Source organism: Mobula hypostoma, chromosome 2 (genome assembly GCF_963921235.1).
Source record: "Mobula hypostoma chromosome 2, sMobHyp1.1, whole genome shotgun sequence".
NCBI classification, from domain to species: domain Eukaryota; kingdom Metazoa; phylum Chordata; class Chondrichthyes; order Myliobatiformes; family Myliobatidae; genus Mobula; species Mobula hypostoma.
The window spans coordinates 108178643-108195931 of record NC_086098.1 but is presented as its reverse complement, the minus strand read 5'-3'; the positions used below and the strand labels follow the sequence as shown (position 1 = coordinate 108195931).

Below are 17289 nucleotides of genomic sequence, written 5' to 3'. Positions count from 1 at the left end.
GCACCAACTATTTAGGACTGAGATGAGGAGTACATCTTCTCTCATGGTAGTGGTAATCATTTAATTCTATATTCTACACAACTGTGGATGCTGAGTCACAAAGCACACTGGAGACCAAGTTACATAGATTCCGAACCATAGGGAATTCTGGTTTTATTGAATTCTGGCAAAAGAAAGGCAATTTGAGGGGGTAGTTATTGAAACTGGGGTGCAGAGGAATTTCTTCCAACAAACAGAATTGAATCTCTGCAATTCTCTTCTCTTATCTGGAAGGGCTATGGAGACGAGATCACTACAGATAGTTAAGAACGATAATAAATAGTTGGGGGGGGGAGGGTTTTTTTGGAAAAAGCGCATTGATGGTTATTGGGAAATGGCAGCAGAAATTGACACCTGGGTCAGATGAACTATGATTCTATTGCTTGTAGGGCCAGATAGCTCTCCTGTGTTCATCAGCCACGAGTCTGCCAAGCCTTCTCCCACGTCTGGTTTTATTGTTCTTATAATACAATTAATTTCGGTGCACTCACCATGAATGCCACAAGGGTCTCGGAGATGGAGTGCCCCCTATCAGCGCACTCTTGGGCGATTTCTCGGATTATATTCTTAATAACACACTCCGCCTGTGTCAAATCCATTTTGGGGCTTCGGAAAAAATATTGAAACGAGTACGAACGACTGTATGTAGTATCATGTGGTGGTCAGCACTCTGCACCTGCCTTAGTAAACTCACTACGATCTCAGCTGTGTAAATTCCCTATTCCGCATCGCGGTTTCACACTCCTCTGCTCCCCTATGTAGATCAATGTAATTCTTCGGTTACCTTGGAGACGGACGCCCAACGACCATTCCGATTGGACGACGCGCTTCCTCCCGGCGTTCTGATGTACAATGTCATCACAACTCGAAGAGTGTGTTTCCATTTCAAAACAGCAATTTTTCTTCTTCTGCTGGTTATAGTTGATTGTTTTTGTACTATGTCACTAACTGCTGTGAGTGGCACTTAACACTTACTAAATATTTAAGCAAATGACTGTAGATGCTAAAAATCTGAATAAAAAGTAAAACAGCACCTGCAGAAAGGGAAACAGAGCGAATGTAGGAAATCAGCAAGCAATGTTTTAAATCGCAGCGGCCAGCCCAGATACTCTCTCTTCTCTCAGCGGGCAATAGTTCCAAGTATTTAAAAACACCTACCGCAACACTCAAGGGCATCGACTATTCCGCTGTTACCAAACTCTTGAATGGTCCTCTGTAGCATAAGGAATTCCTGGCCTTTGCACTATATTTGTTTATCAACACAGCACTTCCTCTGTACCTGTAAGACCACATCCTGCGCCCTGTTACAGATTTTCCTTTGGAACCGCCTCAACATGCTTATGTGGAACTGTATTTCTGAATAGATGCGAACAGATTCCGCCGTAACTCGGAGCACGTGACAATAAACCAATTACAATGGGAACGCCTGTAAACGTACGGGCCAAAAAAGGGACAGCGTTCGGCACCTAGGCAACCTGTAAAGAGAACTGAGTTAATGTTGCAGGCCAGGCAGCATCTATAGGAAGAGGTACAGTCGACGTTTCGGGCCAAGACCCTTCGTCAGGACTAACTCCTTTTTCTCCCTCTGTCCCTCTGAATATACCCCTTACCCATCCTCTGGGTTCCCCCCCCGTTGTCCTTCTCCCTGGGCCTCCTGTCCCACGATCCTCTCGTATCCCCTTTTGCCTATCACCTGTCCAGCTCTCGGCTCTATCCCTCCCCCTCCTGTCTTCTCCTATCATTTTGCATCGCCCCCTCCCCCTCCAACTTTCAAATCCCTTACTAACTCTTCCTTCAGTTAGTCCTGACGAAGGGTCTCGGCCTGAAACGTCGACAGTACCTCTTCCTAGAGATGCTGCCTGGCCTGCTGCGTTCACCAGCAACTTTTATGTATGTTGCTTGAATTTCCAGCATCCGCAGAATTCCTGTTGTTTACTGAGTTAATGTTTCAGGTCAAAGACCCTTCATCACAACTGTAAAAGGGAAATAATAGTGGTGTGTTGAGGTAGGTTGGGTGGAACCAAGGGAATATCGGATAGGGCCGAGGTTGCTGTGGAAATATGCAATCGTTGAAGCTGTCTGCTTGATTATTCACGTAGGGGGAAGGGGAGAAGTATATGTGCCCGTTTTCATGTTTTAATACAAGGTCGTTCACTTGAATGTCAACTGTTTGTCCAGTAGTTTCTGATGTTATTACATAGTGAATTAAGTTCTGATAAAAGCCAATGGCACAAATATCCACATTGACTGGCAGCAAATGCAAAAAATGCGAGCCCGAGGATGACATCCAGCTATCTATTCTTCATTAGTTAAGACTCGTACGGCCAGATTTGGGAACAGCTTCTTTCCAGCTGTGGTAAGACTGCTGAACGGATCTTGACCCGGATCTGGGCTGTAGCCTCCAAATATCCGGACCTGCATCTCGGTTTTTTTTTGCACTACGTTACTCAATTAAACCAGGACTCAAAATTCTTCCAGCATTGGTTCCGTAACCAGTAATATAGTTGTCTAAGAAAATATTTGACCTAATCACAGCTACATTCTTTTCACCCCACCCTTTTTTCAACATACATTTGATTTCCTGCTTTGCAGTTAAAGAGCTCTCACTCAGTCTAACTACATGCAGTTCACTTTCTCTGTGGCCGTAACACTGTTTTACATGGCTGTTTTTCTTTCGTACTACCTTGACACACGGTACACAAACAATACAACCGCATTTGGTACATGTGACAATAATAAACCAAAGAATAATTCTGATAATGGGTTATCAACCTAAAACATTAGCTCAGCTTTCTTCTACCAATACTGCCTGACTAGGTGTCTTATTTCCAGCATTTTAGAAAAAGATCAAGATGAATTTATCTTACTTGAGGTTAGAAATGAAGGAAAAGGCTAACAGAAGCCCAATTTGGTCTAACTTGAAGATAAGTGCCCAAGGAAATAATGGCCCCATGAAGTTTTTTTTTAAAAAAAGCACCTGGGATGCAAAACCTACAAGGGTAATGGAGACAGATTCAATTGCTTCATTAGAAAGGAAATCCAATACACAGCCCTGCTCTCTTCCTATAAATCCTGCAAGATCCCCACTTCCATCTTTGAAATGTATATCTGCAGAAATATTACCACTCAGCTTTTATGCAAAGTTAAAGATTTTACCCCAGATGCTTTTCGAAAATGGAATGAGCTCTTGAAACAATCCATAAAATGTTTAACGTCAAAAATACATTTATTTAGAGCATTGGCAAAGTTGTACATAGTTTAAAAGTACTCCACTTTATTTCAGAATGATGTGCAGTTTGATTTCACAATTTTATGGGAAGTTGAAAAAAGATTTCTGGTTGACATGCTTTTTTCAAGTTAAAAAAAGTGTTTTGTACACCTAATACAACACAATACTTCAAGAGCAGCCATCAGCAATACTGTGATGTGTGAAATAATAGATAGTTATTGATGGGGAAGGGGCTGGAGAAACTTGTTAACAGTGATAGGTTTCTCTTTCCCGAAGACAAAACAATACCCAAGATACATTTCTTATTCAGAAGTGCAATTCATTATCAGGGTCTGCAAACACGACATCTAAACACTTTTTTTTTGAAAAAAAGAGCTTGGCACTAAAGCCATTTCTGAGCAGATTTCTTCCCACATATTATGGATGTGCTCAGTTTCTTTTCATAAAGAATAAATTATTATTTTTTAAAGAAACAGACAAAATGTTTGAGGGATTCATTTATTCATGGGTGGGAGTTCTTTATTCGTGATTTCCAGGACAAGATGAGTCACTCAATAATTTTTTTTTTTGCAAATTCCTTGCTCATGTAACTTTTCACCATTTGACAAATACAAGCAAGAGAACATTATACAACCAACAGCCATCTAAGAAAACTGTAAAGCTATTACATAATTTGCTCATTTATATTAGTATTTTGCATGTGCTATACTTGATATCAAATTGTTTTGAAAAATAACATCAGGCGTATAGGATTGGCAGTATAGTTCCTATTATTTGATTTCAAAGTTATTTCAAAGTGTTTTTTTTTAATTTCTGCCACTGTACTTCTAACTAAATCTGTTTGTACAAGTTGGCTTCAAATAGATATCTTGTCAAAATAGCTTCATATTTATCAAGACTTAACAGTATTGTCAATATAAAAACAAAATATCTTAATGTTGGGACAAACATTGGGACAGATGCAGATCCCAAAAATGATCATTTTAGTGTTTTCATTGCAACTGCCAACTCTTTCCAAAGGGGCATTAAGTTCTGCCTCATTAATAGCACAAAGTAATTAACACATTGTAAACCCTGGCAACGGTCTACGTCTAAAGCAGCTTGCTTTTAGGAGTTCTAAAAATTATGGCCATGTAACATTATGGAATGAATATTCCAGGTCAATTTATACTAGAATAAAGCATTTCAACATGTGAATTCTCCAGAAAGAGCACAACAAAATGGCATTAACCCAGATTATAAAAATGAATAAAACAACCGATTTTTACATTAACTATAACATTTTTATATAAATCTATTCACATGAATGACCTTCAATATACAACAGATTGATAACTTTGAATTGATTAGAATTTGGCTTATTACCTCATTGTTCACAAAATTGTTAATGATTTTGTCTCTAAGGCACAGATTTTGAATAATATAGAAAATAGCTTTGTAGAGTCTATGGAAAATTTTAATGGATATGGGATCCTTTAAACGCTTAAATAGGCAGAACTTCTCCTGCAATACTTAGTGCAGTAAACATTTCTTTAAATGAAGGTAGAGATTGCTCATGTTATTGTGTTTAAATAAATAATCTGGCAAAAGTTTCCATGAACTAAAGACTTGCTCAAGTGAATGCCAAAGATTTTACTCCGCCGCCCCCTTACAAGGGGTAACACATATGGTTTGATTGAAATGTTAGGCAAGGATTCCTTTTGAAAAGACAGTGAAGACAAAGAAAATGGCAACCCGAGTTAGATTAACTCATTCAGTCTTCCCCTGCTTTCTCCTTTTTCAACTTTCTCTTAATCCAGAGGATGCTGGTTGTTCTCACTCAGTAACCGTAACCAACCCAAGCCCAAAATGAATGTCACCAGAAGTGAAAACTTCCACCCATCCATCTTATGGCATTCAGGATACAGAAGCAGCACAATCACTTCCCTTCTGGTATCCACACACGGAAAGAATGGGAACACAACTTGCTGAAGAAAACTTTAAATGATCAAGCTGCAAGCACTGATATATCTGGGGTTATACATGCCTCTTTAAACAGTATCGATCTGGGAACAAACTGCAAACTGCTATAAATAATATGAACCCCATTTTATAATGTTGCTGCCAATTAATTTTGCTTAAATAATTATTGCATTTGAGATTCATTAATGAAAGTCTTAAAACACTACTCAATATTTATAAATTAAAAACACTTCCTATGAACAATTTTGGGACCAAATTCATTATATTCTTCTTGGCTGATCCAGGCACAGTCCAGGGCAGATGAACTTGCCAAGGTAGCACCTCCACTCCACACTGTGAAGTCCCGATTTGCTGGGCTTGCAACGTCCACATGCCCTGACAGGTCTAGAGGAACCATGGAAGAGATTTCTTTTTGTATTCTTGCTGGTAATCCAGTCAACATGGTGTTTCCACCTTTAAGGGAATTAAATAGTTTTAGAACACCAACATCTCCAAAGTCAATTTATTCAGCAACTAATTTCCCTCTCCTCTATTAACTCAATTATGATGTGTTTATTGAAACCTTGAAAACTCAACACACATTCTAGGATCCACTAGGCTAACATAGTATTAGTGTTTGAAAACTGTCTCGTTGGAAACACTTTTTTTCTGACTGGTCTGTAAGCAATTCTGAAAAAACAATATCCTCATTGAAGGTCACAAACTTGAATTAAGTTAGATAAAGAAGGTTTTGATATTTCAATTTTATGAATGACTTCATTTTGGAAAATAAATGAGGAACAATTAAGCTACAAAGGTTCTAATGCCTTTATAAAAGTATACAATTTTCCACATTTTGAATGAAGCATAGACCACAAAGTGGGTGTGTGTGTGGGGTAGGAAAGCAGGAGGCAGTGCATAGAAAAAGGTACTAGAGATGGCATGCATATTAAAAAAACTCTATCACGGGTAACATGCAGAGAAAAATGGAAGGTCAGGGAAAACGTACTGGAAGCAGCCCAAAGAAATCTGGGCACTAGCCAGAATTCACTGGTGAGGGATCAGGAAAGCATAGAGTCAAAATTTAACCTTGTATCTAAACTGGATTGAAAAAACCAATATTGAACTGGGTAAAGTTGAGCTTTCAAGATAGGTGGCGACTTTTTCTGCATGCAGCTCCAATGGGATCCCATTTAGGACTACTACAGCTGAAATTCACAGCCATAGCCATGGGTACTTAAGTAAGCAACATCATTTTAAGACTAAAACAAAATCTTTATAAACTCAAATAAAAATCAACAGATCCCCGATGATGCACTCAGGTCACGAGTGGAGTTTTCCTTTCAGAAAACAGAAACATGAAAGACAAGCCAGTCTGCGAGTATGATTGAAGCACAGAGGCCTTAGATCCCCACTATCTTGGTGGCATCCTCTGGAAGATAAAATTGAAGACCTCAGAGCAAAATTGCAGTATAGCAGGAACATCAGGGACTGTTGTGCGCTTTGCTTTATTAAAACACGGTTCACCCTCACCATTTTGGATGCTGGTAACACTGGCCGGTGGTGCAGTGGCATCGTCACTGGACTTGGAGGCGGATGGTCCTGAGTTCGAATCTGGGCAGCAGCAAGATTTGTGCAGAAGGAAGGCCTGCCATAAAACCCCTATGGACAATTACACTATCCTCAACAACAACTGTGTACATTCCACTTCAGGCAGGCACTGGAGAAGCTGAGCACCACGAACAGCAGTCATGAAACAGTGTACCTGGATGCTGCCCCTATTATTAATGGGGATGTTGACTATGCCAATTTGAAGTCTCCAAACAACTTACCACTAGATTACCACTTAGCACTTGTGGAACCAGAGGAACCAACACACTTACCACTGTTGTACCATCAAGAATGCTTACCATGCGATCCCACGCCTGCACCTTGGAAAGTCTGATCAATTGACTGTACTTCTACTCAGAGTGCATAGGCAAAGACTAAAGAACTGCAGCATCACTGATGAGGACCAAGAAGGTATGGTCAAGAGATGCAGAGGAACACTTACAGGACTGGACAATACTCGGGCTCTCATCCTCAAATCTGAATGAATACACCACAGTTGTCACTGACTTCATCAAGACCTGTGTGGACAATTGTCTGCCTTTGAGAACATACTGGACATACCTAAACCAAAACCCATGGTTGAACCAGGAGATTCTTTGTCTGCTGAGGACTAGATCTGTGGTATTCAAGACTGATGATCCAAAACTATACAAATAGTCCAGATACAACTTATGAAAAGCTATTTTAAGAGCACAAAAACAATTCTGATTAAAGTTAGAGATGATATTGGATGCACGTCAGCTCTTGCAGGGTCTGCAGGCCATTACTTCCTAAAAATTCAATTCAAGTTTAATTGTCATTCAACCACACATGAATACAGCAAAACCTGACATCAAGACAGGCTGTGATGCTTCACTCCCAGGTGAGCTCAACACCTTTTATGCACACTTTGAAAGGGAGAATAAAACTTCACCTGTGCAAATCCCTGCAACACCTGGTGACCCTGTGATCTCTGTCTCAGCAGCAAAAATCAGAACATTTTTCCAAGAAGGTGAACCCCCGCAAGGCATCAGTCGCTGATGCTGTACCTGGTAGGGCTCTGAATTATTTTATCATTAGTCTCCAAGTACCCCAAAACCTCCTTCTTAATAACAGACTCTGACACTTTCCCAACCACTGAGAATAGGCTAACTGGTCCATTATTTCCTTTCTTTTGCCTTCCTCTCTTTTTAAAGAGTGGAGTGGCATTTGCAATCTCCCAGTCTTCTGACACCATGCCAGATTCAAGTGATTCTTGCAAGACCATGAGCAAAGTATCCGTTCTGTTATCTTTTCACCAACCTCTCTCAGGACTCTGAGATGTAGTCCATCTGGTCCAGGTGACTTATCCACCTTGAGACCTTCGAGTTTGCCTAGCACTTTTTGGTTTGTAAAAGTAATAGTAATGCCACTCATTCCTGCTCCCTGACACTCACGGACCTCTGGCACACCGCTAGTGTTTTCCACAGAGAAGACAGATGCAAAGTTCCCATTAAGATCATCTGCCATTTCTTTGTCCCCCATTACTTTTTTGGATACTGTTGATGGGGACGACCTACCAGGGACAAGTTGCAGTGGTTGCGTCTCTGGCACCGAGATGGGACCCTCCACTCAGAAGGGAAGGAGGGAAAAGAGGAGAGCAGTAGTGATAGGGGATTCAATAGTTAGGGGGATAGATAAGAGATTCTGTGGGAGAGATGGAGAATCCCGGATGGTCTGTTGCCTCCCTGGTGCCAAAGTCCGTGATATCTCGGATCGAGTCCTCCATATTCTCAAGAGGGAGGGTGAGCAGCCGGATGTCGTGGTCCGTGTAGGCACCAGTGATGTGAGTAGGAAGAGTGGGGAGGTCCTGAAAGGAGAGTTTAGGGAGTTACGAGCCAAGTTAAAGGACAGGACCTCCGGGATAGCAATCTCAGGATTGCTACCAGTGCCACGTGCAGGTGGGTTTAGAAGTAGTAAGATAGCGCAGACCAACACATGGCTGAAGACATGGTGCAGGAGGGAGGGCTTCAGATTTATAGATAATTGGGCAGTTTTCCAGGGAAGGTGGGACCTGTTCCGGCAGGATGGTCTACATCTGAACTGGAGGGGGACAAATATACTTGCAGGTAGATTTGCTAGAGAGGCTCCGGAGGATTTAAACTAGATACAAGGGCGGAGGGGAACCACAGTGTAGGAACAGATGTAGGGAAGAAGGAAGAAAAAGAAAATAGTAAAGTTGTTTGCAGCGTTAGTGATAAACAGAGAGTAAGAGGTGGAAAATTTCTTAAATGTATTTATTTTAATGCTAGGAGCATTATAAGAAAGGTGGAGGAGCTTAAGGCATGGATTGATACCTGGAAGTATGACGTGGTAGCTATTAGTGAAACATGGTTACAGGAGGGGTGTGATTGGCAACTAAATATTCCTGGATTTCATTGCTTCAGGTGTGATAGAATTGGAGGGACAAGAGGGGGAGGTGTTGCATTGCTTGTCAGAGAAAATATTACAGCGGTGCTCTGGCAGGATAGATTAGAGGGCTTGTCTAGGGAGGCTATTTGGGTGGAATTGAGGTATGGGAAAGGTGCAGTAACTCTTATGGGGGTGTATTATAGACCACCAAATGGGGAGCAAAAATTGGAGGAGCAAATTTGTAAGGTATTTGTCGTAAGCACAAGTTTGAGATTGTGGGAGATTTTAATTTTCCACACATAGACTGGGAAGCCCATACTGTAAAAGGGCTGGATGGTTTGGAGTTTGTAAACTGTGTGCAGGATAGTTTTTTGCAGCAATACATAGAGGTACCAACCAGAGAAGGGGCAGTGTTGGATCTCCTGTTAGGGAATGAGATAGGTCAGGTGGGAGTGCTTCAGGTCTAGTGATCACAATGCTATTAGTTTCAATATAATTATGGAGAAGGATAGGTCTGGACCCAAGGTTGAGATTTTTGATTGGAGAAAGGCTAACTTCAAGGAGATGCAAAAGGATTTAGAAGGAGTGGATTGGGACAATTCGTTTTATGGGAAGAACGTAATAGAGAAATGGAGGTCATTTAAAGGTGAAATTTTGAGAGTACAGAATCTTTACGTTCCTGTTAGGATGAAAGGAAAGGTTAAAAGTTTGAGAGAGCCATGGTTTTCAAGGGATATTGGAAACTTGGTTCGGAAAAAGAGAGATATCTATAATAAATATAGGCAGCATGGAGAATATGAGGTGCTCCAAGAATATAAAGAATGTAAAAAGAATCTTAAAAAAGAAATTAGAAAATCTAAAAGATACGAGGTTGCTTTGGCAAGTAAGGTGAAAATAAATCCCAAGGGTTTCTACCATTATATTAATAGCAAAAGGATAGTGAGGGATAAAATTGGTCCCTTAGAGAATCAGAGTAGACAGCTATGTGTGGAGCCAAAAGAGATGGAGGAGATTCTGAACAATTTCTTTTCTTCGGTTTTCACGAAGGAGAAGGATATTGAATTGGGTAAGATAAGAGAAATAGGTAGGGAAGTTATGGAAACTATGATGATTAAAGAGGAAGTACTGGAGTTTTTAAGGAATATAAAAGTGGATAAGTCTCCGGGTCCTGACAGGATATTCCCTAGGACCTTGAGGGAAGTTAGTGTGGAAATAGCAGGGGCTCTGACAGAAATGTCATTAGAAACGGGCATGGTGCCAGAGGATTGGCGTATTGCTCATGTTGTTCCATTGTTTAAAAAGGGTTCTAAAAGTAAACCTAGCAATTATCGGCCTGTGAGTTTGACGTCAGTGGTGGGTAAATTGATGGAAAATATTCTTAGGGATGGTATATATAATTATCTGGATAGACAGGGTCTGATTAGGAATAGTCAATGTGGATTTGTGCGTGGAAGGTCATGTTTGACAAATCTTATCGGATTATTTTTGAAGAGGTTACTAGGAAAGTTGGCGAGGGTAAAGCGGTGGATGTTGTCTAAATGGACTTCAGTAAGGCCTTTGACAAGGTTCCACACGGAAGGTTAGTTAGGAAGGTTCAATCGTTAGGTATTAATATCGAAGTAGTAAAATGGATTCAGCAGTGGCTGGATGGGAGACACCAGAGAGTAGTGGTGGATAACTGTTTGTCAGAATGGAGGCCGGTGTCTAGTGGTGTGCCTCGGGGATCTGTACTGGGTCCAGTGTTGTTTGTCATATACATTAATGATCTGGATGATGAGATGGTAAATTGGATTAGTAAGTGTGCAGATGATACTAAGATAGGTGGAGTTGTGGATAATGAAGTAGGTTTTCAAAGCTTGCAGAGAGATTTACGCCAGTTAGAAGAGTGGGCTGAAAGATGGCAGATGGAGTTTAATGCTGATAAATGTGAGGTGCTACATTTTGGTAGGACTAATCAAAATAGGACATACATGGTAAATGGTAGGGCATTGAAGAATGCAGTAGAACAGAGGGATCTAGGAATAATGGTGCATAGTTCCCTGAAGGTGGAATCTCATGTGGATAGGGTGGTGAAGAAAGCTTTCAGTATGCTGGCCTTTATAAATCAGAGCATTGAGTATAGGAGTTGGGATGTAATGTTGAAATTGTACAATTCATTAGTGAGGCCAAATCTGGAGTATAGTGTACAGTTTTGGTCACCATATTATAGGAAAGATGTCAACAAAATAGAGAGAGTACAGAGAAGATTTACCAGAATATTACCTGGGTTTCATTACCCAAATTACAGAGAAAGGTTGAACAAGTTGGGTCTTTATTCTTTGGAACATTGAAGGTTGAGGGAGGACTTGATAGAGGTATTTAAAATTATGAGGAGGATAGATAGAGTTGACGTGGATAGGCTTTTTCCATTGAGAGTGGGGGAGATTCAAACAAGAGGACATGAGTTGAGAGTTAAAGGGTAAAAGTTTAGGGGTAACATGAGGGGGAACTTCTTTACTCAGAGAGTGGTAGCTGTGTGGAACGAGCTTCCAGCAGAAGTGGTTGAGGCAGGTTCGATGTTGTCATTTAAAGTTAAATTGGACAACTATATGGACAGGAAAGGTATGGAGGGTTATGGGGTGAGTGCAGGTCGGTGGGACTAGGTGAGAGTAAGAGTTCGGCACAGACTAGAAGGGCCGAGATGGCCTGTTTCCATGCTGTAATTGTTATATGGTTATATTACTACCTCAACAGCATCATTTTCCAGTGGGCCAATATCAACTCTCACCTCCTTTTTACTCTTTATATAACTGAAAAAAATTTTTGGTATCCTGCTTTATATTATTGGCTAGTTTATCCTCATATTTCATCTTCTCCCTTCTTGTAGCTTTTTTAGTTACCTTTAGTTGGATTTTTAAAAGCTTCCCAATCATCCAACTTCCCACTCACTTTTGCTACCTTATATGCCTGTTCCTTAGCTTTTATGCAGTCTACAACTTCCTTTTGTCAGCCACAGTTGCCTACCCCTGCCATTTCAGAACTTTGTCCTCTGTAGGACCTATCATGCTTCACCGTGTGAACTATTTCCAGAAACTTCAGCCATTTCCACTCTGCCGTTATCCCTGCCAGTATCCTCTTCCAATCTGCCTCGGCAAGCTCCTCTCTCATGCCTCTGTAATTCTCTTTATTCCATTGCAATACTGATAAATGTGACTTAGGCTTCTCCCTCTTAAATTGCAGTACAAATTCAATCATATTATGATCACTGCTTCCTAAGGGTTCCTTTACGTTAAGCTGCCTAATAAGATCTAGTTTATTACACAACGCCCAATCTAAGATAGCCTTTCCCCGAGTAGACTCAAGCACAAGCTGCTCTAAAAAGCCATCTTGTCGGCATTCAACAAATTCCGTGGTTTGCGATCCGACACCAACCTGATTTTCCCAATCCCCTTGCATATCGAAGGTCCCCTTTACAATTGTGTCATTATCCTTATTCTTTTTCTAGCTCCCTTTGCAATCTTAACCCCACATCTTGGCTAGTTAAAAGTAGTTAAAAAGTAGAAGACACCGAAACGGGGGGGTGCAGTAGACAGCGAAGAAGGCTATCGTGGTTTACAGTGGGACCTGGACCAGTTGGAAAAATGGGCTGAAAAATGGCAGATGGAACTTAATGCAGATATGTGCGAGGTGTTGCTCTTCGGTAGGACCAAACAGGGTAGGTCTTACACTATGAACGGTGGGCCACTGAGGAGTGCGGTAGAACAAAGGGATCTGGGAATACTGGTCCATAATTCATTGAAAGCGGTATCATAGGTAGACAGGGTTATTAAGAAAACATTCAGCACGCTGGCCTTCATAAATCAAAGTACTGAGTACAGGAGATGGGATCTTATGTTGAATTTGTAGAAGAAATTGCTGAGGCCTAATTTGGACTATCATGTGAAATTTTGGTCACCTACCTACATGAAAAGATGTAAATAAGTTTGAAAGAGTACACAGAAAATTACAAGGATGCTGCCCGGTCTGGAGAACCTGAGTTATAAGAAAAGATTGAGTAGGTTAGGATTTTATTCCTTGGAATGTAGAAGATTGAGAGGAGATTTGATAGAGGTATACAAAATTATGAGGGGCATAGATAGGGTAAATGCAAGCAGGCTTTTTTCACTGAGGTTGAGTGGGACAACAACCAGAGGTCATTGGTTTAAGGTGAAAGGTGAAAAGTTTAAGGGGATCACGAGGGGAAACTTCTTCACTCAGAGTCATGAGATTGTGGAATGAGCTCTCAGTGCAAGTGGTCCATGCAAGCTCGATTTCAATGTTTAAAAGCAGTTTGGATTGATACATGGATGGCAGGGGTAGCTTCTGTGCAGTACTTTTCCTATGACTAATTGCATATTCCTGAAACACGCCAGTAACAACAAACAAGGCAGCTACATACAACAGGCATAAGCTGCTGAAAGGCTACATGCACAAAGAAACTTGCTAAATATTTTTCATGAACTGAACATACTCCGTAGGAATGAACAGACACTATTTACACATCACCGGTCTGCTAAGTAATGTTGTACTATTATTTCACTATCTTGATCCAGGTGGTCAGTCAGTCAACTTACCTGAAAGAATAATATTTGCAACAAAAGTTTTCCTTAAATCGACATCACACAGAATGATAGAGCGGAGAAGACTCTCATGAATTCCATAATGATCCTTTCCAATCACCTCTGGCTTAAACAAGATTTCCGGAACTCTGGAGAAAGTGGCAATTAAATTGACATTGAATTTATATGTTTCAGTAAAAACAATATTCACATTTCAGCACTTCTCACTGTATAATTATTAAAGTGTGGAACACTCAACCTCAGCTTATTTTCATCTTCTCACCACAGGGACTAGAATATTCACGGGATACAAGACCAGTACTGGAAAGATGTCTTGTTTGATCCTTTAACTTTAGAGTTCTATCTCTGCTTAAAAGGTCAGAACTGAATTTCTTTTGATAGGATAGCAACATGGCAGGGAAATGCCTAACCACAGCACCTACTCACTGTGCTTCAGAGTTAACTGCGATGCAGATTCCCAACACTAATAAACAGACCATCAACTACCTGAGATAGAAATATGAAAGAAAACAAGGTAAAATTGCTTGACAATGCTCAGAAATGTTTATTGCTTAGCATTTTTATGCCAAAATATTTGGCAGATATTTCAATGCCTCAAAATGGCTGTCCTCAGCTCCTATGAGTTTTTGCCTGTTCCAGTAGGGTAGACAAGCCAGTCTTCCTCCATAAGCCCCACTCCCAGCACTTGGACGTACTGTAGCACAGCATGGGCCTTCTCAGTGCAGAAGGCCCAATGGCGGGACTCCACCAACCATGGAGAGCTGGTGAGGACCTTTCCTCAGACTCACCGGCTGTCAGTGTGTGATCAGGTCCGCTGAACACCTCTAACATCTACAAACATTCCTTAATGCTCAGGGTCCACAAGAAGATTAACATATTTAAATATAATCTCAACATTTACATTCATAAAACTAGAAAGCACAGCCAAAAATACAAATTAAATCATTAAAACTAACTTAAATATTAACAATATTACTCATCTTTCTCCTAGCAGTCAAAGTTTCTATTCATGTGAACGGGGACTGCTGAGTTTGCACCAGGTTACTCTGGCGCAGTCAAGCAGATTTCCCAGTTCAATTCACGACAAACTATGCTGACCCATTAGGCTTCAGGAGTTATCTGCACTGGGGCAGGTGGCAGCAGGGAAGTAGACACTGCTCCTGACTTCGACCAAAGACAGTGCTGAAATCCAGCATTTCAGAAGCATGGCTGGGCAAATATTGGCATCAGAGCTAATGACGGGGATGTGGATTTTGCTCATTACTTGTCTTTATCAATATGACTCCCGTGATCCAGAAAACTGATACAAAATGTTTCACTCCCTTTGGAAACTGCACAATCAGCAAACTTCCCTAATCCTGGCCTTATTACAAAGTACATAGCCGACACAGTTGTAGTTACACTGTTTGTGAATCTGGCAAGAACAAAAATAAATGTAATTATTTTATGTTTAGTGTTTATGGGTGTTTGATGGTTAGTGTGGATTTGGTGGGCAAAGGGCTCAGTTCCATCTCTGACCCGAGGCAGAGGGGAAGGTGGAATTGTGAAACACTGGACAAAACTGATCGCACGTGTTAAATGGGCAAGGAATCAGGTAAGAGTGGGTTACTTTTTCTCGCAATATCAGTCAATTGGGAATTGCTGGGATTTGCCCAAGGAGCTCTGCTGCAATGCCCATCACTTACACCAGGGAACGTGCCAGCTGAACTTTCCTGAGTGAACGCATTCATTTAGTAGACAAGAATAAGGGCTTAATGATAAAAAAATACGCTGCGTTTGTTTCTATCAAGAACATAGAAGAGTGGGAGTAGGCCACTTGTTTCTTTGAACTGCTGTTCAAAAAAAAAAAAAAATCAATCGCAGCTGATCTTCTATCTCCATATTCAGTGCATTTCCTTCCTAAATATATTCACAGACTTGGCCTCTGTGGTAGAGAGCTCCAGGTTCACTAATGTTTTAATTAATAAAACATTTTAAGTGTTTTATAAAAATTACTAACTGGCATTTGAATGAATTATTATGGGTTCATAAATGTTTCTGGAATAAGAGACATTCAGAAACTGTGACAGCCAGTAACATTTGGGGGTACAGGCTTGCTAGTTTTGTGTGGTTTGTACTCCCCATCAGGGACAGCTATTCCCCTTCAACCATCAGGCTCCTGAACATACAGAAACACTTTCCAAAGACTCTGCAACTCAGTATTACTTGCTTATTTTTAAATTATTTGCACGAGTTGTCTTCTTTTGCACATCGGTTATTTATTGCTTTTTTTTAAAAATAAATTCTATTGTATCTATTTTCCTGTACATGCCTGCAAGAAAACAAAACTCAAGGTAGTTACTGATGCCTAATTTTGATGATCAATTTACTCTGAACGTTTCCCTCACTTTTCTGATAGTATTATATTAAGCCCTCCTACTTGGTGACACACAGAATGCTATTAGCTTTGAATGGGCTGACCTTGGATATCAAGTTGATAAGAGATGTACATAGAGGCGAGCCTGTAGCTAGGACACCATGCTGGTGGTAAACACAGATAACTATTGACAGAACATTTGATAATGTTGACCAACCTTATTGCTTTTTGTCAGATAATTACCAACAGGAAACAAATATATTTTCCTGATCCTGAGGGTGATAAAGGCAGTTTATGGCACATTGGAGCACAGAACGTAAAAATTGGAACCTCATGTTGCAAGTTTACAAAACACAGTTTATACCACACTTAGGACATTGTGTGCTCTTCTGGTCAGCACACTGCAGAGATGCACAGGAGATTCAACAAGACGTTGCACAAATTGGAGGATTATAGCTACTGGCTGGATAGGCTGACCACATTTTCCCTTCATGAGTCCTGATGAAAGATCCCGGCCCAAAACGCCTACTGTTTATTCCTCTTCATAGATGCTACCTGACCTGCACACTTCCTCCAGCATTTTGTGCGCTACTTTGAATTTCCAGCATCTGCAAAATCTCGTGTGTTTTTGAAGTGGATAAAGCATTGTAGAATGTGGGTAAGGTGTAAGGTGAAATAAGCACAGGAGTTACATGAAAGTGGCTATTGGGCAAAAGAGAAATGAATGGAGGGCAACTATAGTTCAGTACGCCCCTACACTTTCAACATCGCACATGCTTGTATGAGTGTGTCCTCATTAACCTGCAGACTGTTTCAAGAAAATACATGCAAAATAAAAGAAAAACTATTGAAGCTTACATAAAGCAGAGCTGTAGCAACGATTCCTATTACCACAGTGTATGTCAAGGACTGGCCTAGACAGAATTCAGGTATAGATATGAGCTTCAAAGACCGCTTTGAACCAAATAAAACATCTAAAGCTTTGAGTCTTGGAAGTAAATATCCTACAACTTCAGCTTGTAACAGAAGCACCCACTTGTATCATGTGCCGTAAAAATTTACATAAAACTTAATATTATCAATGGAAATGTTGATCGCCATTTTTTCCAACAACCTCCTTTGCCTAATTTATTAGAAAATGGAAA

At 40.6% G+C, this 17289-nt stretch overlaps 2 protein-coding genes across 7 annotated transcripts in view; both read right to left on the bottom strand.

Moving 5' to 3' along the window:
* Positions 1-1393, bottom strand: part of cfap206 (cilia and flagella associated protein 206) — a 51386-nt gene extending 49993 nt beyond the window's left edge. For 2 of the 4 annotated variants that reach the window (XM_063040354.1, XM_063040355.1), the window contains exon 1: positions 1198-1393. In XM_063040354.1, coding sequence (XP_062896424.1) covers positions 1198-1215 — 18 coding nt within the window. In that variant the 5' untranslated portion in view covers positions 1216-1393. Of the gene's footprint in view, positions 1-530; positions 662-823; positions 1074-1197 lie in introns of those variants that run through there. The other 2 variants (XM_063040353.1, XM_063040352.1) reach the window with 2 other exon arrangements.
* Positions 1394-3260: 1867 nt separating this feature from the next.
* LOC134342345 (uncharacterized) overlaps positions 3261-17289 on the bottom strand; it is a 93521-nt gene continuing 79492 nt past the window's right edge. For all 3 annotated transcript variants that reach the window (XM_063040349.1, XM_063040350.1, XM_063040351.1), the window contains 2 exons: positions 13783-13916; positions 3261-5683 (listed from right to left, as the gene is read on the bottom strand). In XM_063040349.1, the coding sequence (XP_062896419.1) occupies positions 5451-5683; positions 13783-13916 (367 nt within the window). In that variant the 3' untranslated portion in view covers positions 3261-5450. The remainder of the gene's footprint in view (positions 5684-13782; positions 13917-17289) is intronic.